Below are 11,294 nucleotides of genomic sequence, written 5' to 3' on the forward strand. Positions count from 1 at the left end.
CACTGAGACATTTCTGCAAGGAAGCGGTACTGCACATGCTGTTCTTGGGAAACAGGGCACAGCTTTTCTTTCATCAATAGATGAAATTTTCCTTTGTGATTGCTCTGTGTTGAACTGTCACGCTTTATGCTTTTAGGCTGAAAAGCTGAAGTGCTGTTTGCTTGGTATTGTTCTGTCTCCAGCAGCGCTGTGAACTTCATGCTCTGTTACATGAGGCTGAGGTACAAACCAGGGTCTAATCTGGGTGTGCATTTAGCTACGTCTGCAGTTTCTGGGCAAGTCAACTCAAAAATGCCTTTCCAAGAACCTCAGGGCAGCACTAGAACTACAGATTTCCAGATGTGGTAAAGTACTGAATAAAGCTACCTCCTTTTCACTTTACATTGCCAAGAAAACTTGCCTCAGCATGATCCACATGCCAAGATTTTCAATGTGGTGAAGATCAGTTTTAGGTGCTCGAGTTTTTGGTTCCGCTCTGTGTCCACAAAACGTTATTCTTCCTGACTCCTTTGATGCCCACACTTCTATATCTGAATTCCCGTCTCCATAATCTTTTAAGTGCTGCTTAATGCATCATGTCTACTTATGCAAATATCCAAGGAGGTAAAACAGAACATGAAGTGAAAATTACAAGTATAATCTTTTCTGGGAATTCATGTTTTCATTGAAACATTAAGTAATAATGGAATGTCTTTAACTGTGGTTATACAAGGCATACTTGAGAAGTACCAGCCACCCAGGCAGTTCAAACATTAACTTTCTAAACAGTCATATACCAAATTTAATTAAACAACCTTTTCCTGCATCACTCTTCAGTCTAGCAACTATTTCACTCCCCCAGGTTTCAGCTTAAACCCCATATAGAACAAAGTGAGTCTGTAAGGCAGAAAGCAGTTATTGCAAATAATCGTACTTGCAAATGTCTTTTCTGCCTCTTGACACAAAGAGCTCTAAATTCACTGAATTCCACTGAGGTCTTATTATCTGCACTCCGAACACATAATAAGGGGAACCAAGACCTGTTGGGAGCCCTGCTGCCTAATGCACAGTAGAATATTGCAAGTGCGTACCATGGCCTGGGGCACTGGGGATGCATGAATGAGTAAGAGAAACACTACTGTAAAGGGAAATCTGGGGAAAATGGAATACTGCCATTTTGGATGGAGGAGGAGGGAGAAGTGCATGTTTCCACGGCAACAAGTGGTAGACTAAATTGGCTGGGAGCACGAAATATGGGAAATAGGCTTTTCAAAAGCAACAATGCACATAAATGAATACTTGAATCTGTACTGACGCTGCTGTCAGTCAATAATAAATCTGAAGTCAGTGTACTTGCACTGGTGTAAAAGTAGAATCTGGCCCAAAAGGTATAACAGAATTCCTCAGTCTCTCTTTTAAGATTGAATGAGTGGGAAAGTGAAGAAAAATAGGGATTTTAGCTTTGACTGAATAAACACTCATCAGCGTGGTAGTAGAGAGTTGGTTTTCTCAGCAAGTTCACAGCTACTGTTGAAACGTATGATAACCAGAACCATTTAAAAAATACAGCGGTTTTGAGAAACTGTTATTCTTTTGTCTCCCCATTTTTGAAGTTACATAGACACTATTATTTAGTATATTTTGCATATTATGTATGTCAGCACAGCTTTCCCTCCAGAGTACAGAGCCAGGCTGTGTTAGCTGTGGGACTGAGGCAATTTGCTAGCCAGCCATAGAGTTTCAAATCCCTACAAATGTGCTGAAAAATATTGATCTTGAAAACAACTGCCTTTTACTTGCCGTTCTTATGCAGCCAGCCATCGAATAACTACTCACTAATCTGCCCATACATTATTCTTTTGTGCTAAAGTACAGGTCTATAGCCTGATGGTATATGTGGATTCGTAACTGAGCTAGCAAGTCCTGTTGCTGTTATCAGTGTGTTACTAGTACAGCAGCAGCAGCAGCAGCATGCTCTTACCTGCATAGGTAGTAGCAAAATCATACAGAGAACAGACATTTCTATTGGATCCCATTTCCCAGTCAGTATTTCACACCTGAACGCTTAGCAGTATGTTCCTTAGCTATAAACTTCCAAGTTGTCACAAAGAGACTATGCTGCACAAGTACCAGTAAAATGAATGAATGTAAAGACCTCAAAATCTTATCTAAGAATTTTACTCTTCCCAGTGTGGTTACATTTCCACGGTACTGCCAGGTTGTGCTCTGAGCAGCGACTCTGGGGTGGTCTGGGTTTTGTGGGGTGAGACCTAGTCAGAAACTACAGAGGGGTATCTCTAGGGCTTTGACTCTTTGGCCTTTACCAGTACCCATTTTTATTAGGTTTATTTTAGGGGGACATGTACTTGCTTTTTCTGGTGTAAATATTTTCCTGCATGCATCCATCACCTGAGCTTGTTTGCATGGTCATGTTCTATTCTGGTGGATGAGTTAAGAGCTGAGCTGAGCTCTGCCAGTGCACATATGTGCTGGAAGTTGTGTGGGAGATTGCTTCGAATCTGTTTTGCCATTCCTGGCTATTCCAGCAATCTCTGCACCATCTGTTCCGTGAGATGCGCTGAATCTTCCACGTTCCAGGAGGAAGGAGCTAAATGAAAGCCTGTCTTCTAGCACTTGGAACAAAGATGGCTTTTAGCCATGCTTTAGACATTACCAATGAGACTAATGGCCTGCACTACAGATTGCTTCATAAGACCACAGCAGACAGTATGGAGGCTTCCTTCACTGCATTTAGCTACAGACAGTACGTTTCCCAGCTTCTAGTAATGACCAGCCCTTTTCTTCACCAATACAGCAGTTTCCTTTTTAAGTCCTTGTGCTAGCACTTCACTTTAGGTATGCCTCCTTTAAAATAATTCTTTAGGCTCATTATTAAGCAAGCTAAATAGTAAATTAAAAGAAGGGGATAAAGCCTGTAGTTACACCACCTGAAGCTACAATTGCATTAGACCTTTCGCATTAAGAGAAGTCAGGCTGTATTGAAAAAAGATGTGACCTCCTCTATTGCTGCCCATTTCAGCAATATGAGATGTGGCTGGATATGAGATAATCTTCTCACTCAGTGAATGCTCTGTGATGGTTGATCTTGGTTTTAGGGATGCAGTGGGATGGAAAGCATTTTTTGTGTATTTTAGAGCCATAGAATTCGGCTCCTGACCTATGAAGACATTTCACGAGCAATTGACTGACCAAAATACTGGAATTAACAATACCAGAGTGCAGCTTGAAATATTTCCCTGAAATGAATACACAAGGCTTGCAAGGTCAAGATGATCAAGGCCATGCTCAAGGTCCATGGCACTTTCCTTTCTAAGACAATGGGTATTAATGTGGCACATCTATGATTTGCTCTGCCTGTAACTCTTGGAACTTAATGTAAATTGTAATGTAATATTTTCTACTTGTGTGGCATGTACTTGTCTTTTGTGACAGGGACTGTCATCTGATCTGTCTTGTGCAGTCACTGGCACAATGCACTGTTCTCCTTTGGGTGTTAAGTGCTACCATGCTACAAAGAATAAACAGCAATCACTGAGACTGAAGGAAGGTGATTATTCCATCTCCAACGTTGCAGGGGCATCATGAAGTGCACCCAAAATCTCATCTATGTTCACTCAGCAGCTCATTTCTTAGCTGAGGGCAAGTGTGGTGATGGCAGTGATGTTTTCCTCCATAAACTCTGGTCCATTAAGACTTGTGCTCTGATCCATATGCGTGCTTCTCATTCCCTGTCCCCTGAGGTAGAGTTTAATCAAATGCACACACATGAATGAGCTAGTCTAAATATCAATAAATGTTTCTTTCAGGAGAGGCTGGAGATATTTAATATTTAATAAGCCTTGAAAATGAACTTCTATTCATGTTTCTCAATTTAATTCCAAGCATTTTGGCGGCAAGCAGTGCTTACTGTCCCAGTGTGGGCAGGCGCAGCACAGATTATTTAACAATCCACTTTGTCTCATCTAAAATATTCATGTTTGCAGATATCCAAATGTAGCTCTTAAAAAAACACACACAAAAACCAAATGGTGCAGTCTGAGCCTCACAGTTACCTTAAATCTTTGCTTTAGGCTACACACCACAGTAATGCTATTTCTTTCATAGCTCTATCCTGTTGCCCTGGTTACTGATCAAAACCAGACCATCCCTGCCTCCCTGCAGCTGGACTTACACAAACACCTTACCCATGTGAGGGCAATGCTGCTGAACTTGCTTCCTTCTTCCTTAAAGCAGAAATACAGCCACCAGTGCATACAGCAGCTTTCCCTTGTTCAGGTAAATATGCAGCTATAACAATTGCCTTTATCCTCACATTCAGCTAGTGCTGACAAAGAAAAATCAGGGTAATAAATAATTATATGATTATTTTTGTTAAAAGCACTAGCCTTTCTGGAGGACATAAAAATCTTGATTACGTCAGTGGCGATGCAGGTAGATTTGGCAGAATTTTGTCTCCCACATTGACTTCTGTCTTGTTTTCTATTGAAATCAAGGGATGACTGAAGAGGGATTTAAGATTTTTTCTCATGTGGCTGATTGACAGCTAAAATATGTGCTGTATTAGTCTGTGTATGATTCACTGCAGGAAATGGACTTGGGGGTGGGTGACTGTCTCATCTGACAGTACTCAGAGGACGCTCAATTGTGAATGGAGGTTCCTCCCTGTTCTTAGATAGACTTACTTTGAGAGTTTCATTTCAATTTGCTGCCGGATTTCCTGTCTTTCCTCATCTGTCCTCCTTGGGAAAATATTCCTGTCTTCCAGCTCCTGCTTACTTGGTCTGTTTCGTAGTTTTACTGCCAGCAGTTCTTTCTTGCATTTTCTTGGCAAAGTACCTGGGGCATGCATTGAAAAGGAAGTTATTAGAAAGACAGCTCCTGGAGATGAAACATGAACATATGAAGAGCAGGAAACCTACAGAGTGACAGCAATCTGTATGTTAGTGTGCAATGAGCATTACACATTAATAGAAATAAGTAGCACTACAGTTGTGCAGGGCTCAGACACAAAATTGCTTACAAATGCAGAAGGATTATATTCCTCTGTTATCTTTGTTAAGTAAGCAGTGGTCTCAGGTGAAAATTATTTGTAGCTGAGACATGATTCACGTCACTAATTTAGAAGTCAAAGGCTGTGCATCTTGCCTCAGTCCTCTGAGCATCCCTATAGCCCAGAGCAATCCCTATTTCCTGAACCATTTAGTGGTTCCTTTGCAGAAGGACTGGATCGCTCAGTTACAGGAGTGGCAGGGACATGTACACCTTGCTCTCTGGGTCACCATGTATAACCAGGAATAGATAATGGTAACTGAAACAATCGAAGCTGTTGCTTGGCATGTGTGTATATGTGCACACACACCCCCAAACTTATATATAAAAATATGTGTATATATAAAATGTCATTCTGGTTTTCTGGCATTAGAAATTAGAACATCAGAATTGTGATCGGACACCACGTGTAACTCTAACGCTAAATGTAAGCCATTATGTATGTCTACATCCTGTCCAGTGTGACAGTGTGTCATAACTTCTTTCATTTAGCAATCAATACTATACTGCTGACATTAGGTCTCTCCCTCTGAAGAGAGCGGGGGAAAATATTCCAAGGAATGAAAGAAAAGGCCAGGTTTTATTATGATTTGCGGAATGCTTGCAACTGAATTGGGCATTCAGGGAATAAGAGACACAAATACTTACTGTGATTGCATGACCTGTTGTACTTATTGTAAAAATATGATAACACATGTTTTCCATCAAACCAGACAATGTAAAACATTGCCATTACAAACGAACTGTTCATGGGAGAACATGCAGCAACTGTTTTGAGTGGGAGTCTACTGCTCTTCAGTGTGCTGGATGTTGAGTCCTTGATGCTGCCCCTCTGATGACATTAGAAACATCCTTTCACTCTTACCAGAGCAAACTGTGTTTGAGCTTAGGTGCTTCTGTATCTTTTAGACTTCAGCGGGCTAAACAAATGAAAATTGGACTCCTGAGCTTATAAAACCATTTTGCCATGTGTTTGGAAAGGTACATAATAAAATGGCTGTAAAGTAGGAAGCCGTCTTTATTTTCAAATGCAGACTGAAAGTCTGAGGTGATGTCCGTATCTGATGAGGGGTAGCTTATGATGGGGGGAAAAGAAGAGGGAAGTGCTATTAAAACCAGTGAGTCATACTGGTTGGATTGCAGTCTTCAGCAGTCATGCCACAGGTGGGTTGTAAGTAACTAAATTTACACCAGATCCCTGCATGCCTCTGCTGTGCTGTACTGGCTTTTCTGGTGTCCAGTCCAGGGCTTCAGCGGAGTCTAAAAATTATCATTACAGAGTAGCACCAGTCAGATGGGGTTTAGAGTATTGTCAGAGTATGCAGGAACTACAGTTAAATCTTTGCATTTGTTTCATCTTGGGAGTGTGGTGTGTAAGAGGAGGTTATTTTGTTTTGGTTCCTTTTTATTTTAAAGGGTTTTTTTTAATGTAGTGCTTCACCTTTTCTAGAAAAGGTCACCTCATTTTTAAAGAAAATGACATTTAATTGGTATTTTTGTTTGGCATTTGAGATAGGATTATAGTCTATTTTTTAAAGAATGCTCTGGGAGTTGGCAAGATTCTAAATCCTAAATAGATTCTTATTCCCAAATATTGGGGTTTTATTTGCTAGGGATCTGTGGACCAAGTTATTATTATCACTATTGATCTCAAATTTATTTATGCAGAGGGGAGGAGTCTATACCACATCCACACATACATGTTGGGAAGACTGGGGCAGAGAGTAGTTATGGCCTCCCTGTGTGAGCAGGGACAAGTCTCTTGATAGTTGCAGTCGTCTAAAATTAAACTTTCTAGAAACCATAATCAGCTCAAAACCTCGCTTAGAGCCTAAAAGCTGTGCCCTTGTTTAGCACCTTCCTCCTAATGCTTTCAAAGTCTGTTGCAAACATTAATTAAATTAAACCATACAGCCCTCTGATGTAGTAGGTATACATTTAACAGATGGGTAAAGAAGTTAAATGATTTGGCTGATGCCACGCAGAGCCTTCTGCTAACTGAATATATGACTCCATCAGAAACATTTGGCTCACAAAACCACAGACTTGGGACTCTGTCAAGGTTTTTCAAGCCTCCACCACACTGGGAGTTGGTGTAGAGTGGGCGTTTGCAGTGCTTGATCCGTACAGCACAGGAACCAACAGAATTCCTTCTGGAAACAATGTGAAGCACATTTGGGGCTAGCAAACTCCCAGGTATCCCTGAATATGTTCTCATTTTCACCTGGAAATTTTAAACAGGTGGTAAGAGGAATTTGGTCATGTCAGGAGATTGCTGCAGAGAGACTGCACATGCACATTAAGCCCAGTGTCTCCAGAATATGATAGACGTACTGCCCATGTGCTGGCCATCTGCGTAGTGCATTTGCAGGCAGTTCAGTGCATCTTGGGTGCACTGAAAGCAATATATGTATATGCTATACAGCACATGCATACGTCTCTGTCCAGAACTGCTTAGAAGGAAACAAGGGAGCTCATGCGTAGTAAACACTTTTTTTTGGGAGATGCACCATAAACGGTTATTTTCCCATTCACTGGTGACAGTTAAGGTACGAGCATGCAGGACTATCCCTACTCCCTTCAGGCTGTTATAAAACTGCTTGCCTAATCTAAAACTACTCTACCTAATCTTTGAATTGTGGGAGGACAAGGACTAGAATCACAGAATTAGCTCAGATGAGGTCAGGGCTCATTTTCTGCTGTCCCTCATCTCATTGAAGGACAGCTGAAACCAATGCTCTGCAGCGAAAAGACTGAACATTTTTTCAAGAAGTCAGGTTTTGAAGCTGATGTGGAGACATTGGCTTAAACTAGCTCAGTGTATGCCCTAGAGGCTTGTATTTCAAAGTGAGACAGAACAATGCAATATTTTGCTCGAAACAAAGTAAAATGAAGCTGTTCTTCAGGGCCTTGACTGCTCCCAGGCTGCTCTGCTGCACACTTAGGAAGAGTCTACTACTTTGTGAAATTAAAAACACAAATCATACCTAGAAAATCTCAACTTTAACCCAAATCCTGCTGTTGTATTAGAGGAGTGGAGAGCATATAACCCACTCAGGATAATCTGTACTCACTTCATCCAGATGTCTGGATTTCTAAAAGGCTTATCCTATAGCCACTCCCATGGTCCATATGCACTGGGCACTGATTAATCTTTAGGGTCTTTCACCAAATAAAAACGCAAGAGATCTGGACTAAGCCGATCTGCTAGTCTAAGGAGCTGTTCCCCATGCCTGACCAATTGAGTTAATTCCTGAAAAATAATACCTGCCCAACAAAGGGAAAAGAGGGAGATGATGTTACCCTGTTCAGGAAGACATGCTGGGAAACACTGTGTAATTCTTCTGTTTTCACCTTGACCGCCCACTGACGGCCAGTTCTGTTATTCTACCTGCTGCAGAAACCCATATCTGATGTTTCAGAATTCATAAACAAATGAATAAAACAAACCCAGAGAACAGAGAGGAAATAAAGCCCCGAACTAGTTTTCCCCACATCCATTTTCAGCACCCTGAGGTAAATTCCTTCCTGATCACTATCTCAGTAGAAAGTGAACCTTCTAATACCCTTCTTTAAGTGTTTTCTTCCTAAAGGTTATTTTTCCTGGTCAATAAGGCATGTTCAATGCTGGTCTGCCCCATGACCAAGCTATCTTAGGCAGGATCTTGGCTGTGGCTTGTTTCATGATTTATGGCAGCTCAGCTAGGTCAACAATAAATGCTTTGAAAATTCACACCCTTTTCATGCTTGGTCTGCAGATTCCTGACAAAAGTTCTTGTTTTAATTCAGTTGAATCATGACATTTAATTTCCTGTATGTTTACTGTTCTTTCTATCAAGCAACAGGCAAATCCTAATACCGCATGCTGATGGAAAGACCTTGCTTGCACTAGTTATTAGTTGTGGCTGTGTGCTAGTTATGTTATTTTTTAAGCTCGTGCACAAGACTACCATCTTCCCTTGTGTTTTTAGAGGTTTTGGAGAATGGTTTATTGAGTAGGGTGCTCATGGAAAGCCAAGGTACAATTCCTCACTTCTTCCAGAGTTGGCTGTAACCTGTTCCAATCTCCCTGTAATCATGGCACTGTTGCACTGATGCACTGTTCTGCATCACAGTGGCAATGGCAAAGTTGGTGATGTACTAAGGCAGTACACTAATTGTAAAGCAACTTTGGATTAATGGATAGTTTTAACTACTGGCTTGCAAACCAGCCCAGATTTTTTAAGCTAGAAAGACTCTGGAGCTTTTCAGGGAATTATTCTGATGGTATCCCTGTCATTACTGCATCTCTTGTTCCTCTCTGAAATGCAGACGGGTGCATTTGAATGAATCCTGGCACAAGCAGTGCCACCCAGTGTCAAGACCAGAAATGCTTTGCTTCTGTCCCAGCTTGAGCTGAATAAATGGGCAGTGGTCACATCCTCAAAGCTGTTGTCTCCTCGGGGCTGAAGTTATACCACTCCACACCAGGACTTCTGTGGTTTAAGCTGCTCTGTTGCCCAGCTTGCCTGGTACCTGTCCATGGCAGCCTCCTTAGACATCAAACAGCTGAAACTTTGCGCAGCCTGGGCTTTTGTTGTGCCCCTAAAATGTACCTGAACTTGAACACCAGCAGAGCAAGCACCAAGCTTGTACAAGAAATTAGGTCTTTTGTAAATGCACGTTTACAACGTGCAAGGACAAGGCAATCAACAATGATCTTCAGCCATTTTAAATAAAATTATCTTATGCATAAAGCTGAAGTCTTATGATGATTTGGGTAAGTTTTAGGCGTATATGGAATGGGCTTCTTGATGCAGAGACTGAAGATTAGGTGTGAAGAGACTCGAATACCAAAGAGTGAGGTAAATTAATTATGAGGAAGAAGGCTGTGTAGCTACAAAGAAAGAAACGAGAGAAAATTCTTCCTAAAAATTATTTTTGTTGACGTTGGAAAGTGTTTTGCATGGGAAAAGGGGTTGTATTCATATCTGGGGCCTCTTTATCAAATGATAAATAATCTTTGTTTGCAATTTTTGCCCTTGGTGTACATCTGCAGGTAAATACTAATCTGTATATAATCACCCCACTACCTAATTTCATAACAAACCTTTGAGTTTTCAGCCTTTCAGATAAGGCATCTAACTGGCTGTCGACATATCTAGATATGCACTTCTATTATTAGCACACCATCATGAGAACTGGGGAAGCAAGTCTGTATGTCGTTCTGGCCCTTGACATTTTAAATTTGGGCCGTTAATCTTATTCACTAAAACATTCAAGAATGTATCAGCCCCACCTCATTATATTCACCGATTAGTCCTATAAGCTTTTCCATCCATCTTTTACATCTTTGTAGTACTCACATACTATTAAAAAATGTATTTATTAATTTTTCTACTGTCAGATATTATTTTTCGAAATTTCTGGCAGGCATGCCCTACCCAGTCATAATACATGACCAGTCATTCCCAATACGTAAGCCATTGTGTGAACTAAGTTTTATACATACACATAATATTTTCTTAAATCAAATTATATAGTTAAGGGGAAAAAGGTTTCTGTTTAGTCTGATTTCTTTTTATTTCATGTTGTGTAGCCAATATTTCAAATGGCATATTTCAATATCTTCTATGCTGAGCAGCAGTATTGTTGCAGCTACAATAAAGCCAAAATATCTTTGAAAGAGGTCTGTTTTTCTCACCATCTCAGTTGGTCTAATATTGCCCTATAAAACTTACTGTGTTTAAACCGTTCTTAAGTCATCACCAATACAACTGCAGTGTTCAACTGTAGTAAGCAGAAATTTTTCAGAACTTTAACACTTATTGTGGAAAGCCAAGAGCTGCTTCTACATACCACTGAAATTTGTACAATAACCAATGTCCTTCTATCATCATAATTTCTGTCTTCACAGACAGTGAATAATTATTTGTTAAATATATAGAGTATTCATCTTCAACAGTAAAATATTCAGATTTGCTTTTACTAGTAGGGGATAACATACTTTTTGCCTGGCTGCCTCTAGCTCTTAGAATTTATAACAAAGGAGACCACTTTTATAATCAGAAACAACACATAGTCAGAAAAAAATAGGTAGAACTTAAAAGGTGATTTTTATTTTTTAAATGCATGGCAATTATGTAAGGGATTCTCTTTTCTTTTGCCTTATCTCAGTAGTCTGTTCTGTTACTAGGCATCTTAAGACACAGGAGCAGAACTCATGTGTCCTGTCTGCTGGCTCATGCTTTCTAATAGGCACCTTT

General features: G+C 40.4%; 1 protein-coding gene across 3 annotated transcripts in view; it reads right to left on the reverse strand.

Annotated features, from left to right (window-relative positions):
* The window catches only part of PHACTR3 (phosphatase and actin regulator 3), a 115,914-nt gene that overhangs the window by 25,629 nt on the left and 78,991 nt on the right, over window positions 1-11,294 (reverse strand). For all 3 annotated transcript variants that reach the window (XM_052786331.1, XM_052786320.1, XM_052786340.1), the window contains exon 8: window positions 4,683-4,836. In XM_052786331.1, coding sequence (XP_052642291.1) covers window positions 4,683-4,836 — 154 coding nt within the window. The remainder of the gene's footprint in view (window positions 1-4,682; window positions 4,837-11,294) is intronic.

The sequence above is a fragment of the Harpia harpyja genome, chromosome 1, assembly GCF_026419915.1.
Source record: "Harpia harpyja isolate bHarHar1 chromosome 1, bHarHar1 primary haplotype, whole genome shotgun sequence".
NCBI lineage: Eukaryota > Metazoa > Chordata > Aves > Accipitriformes > Accipitridae > Harpia > Harpia harpyja.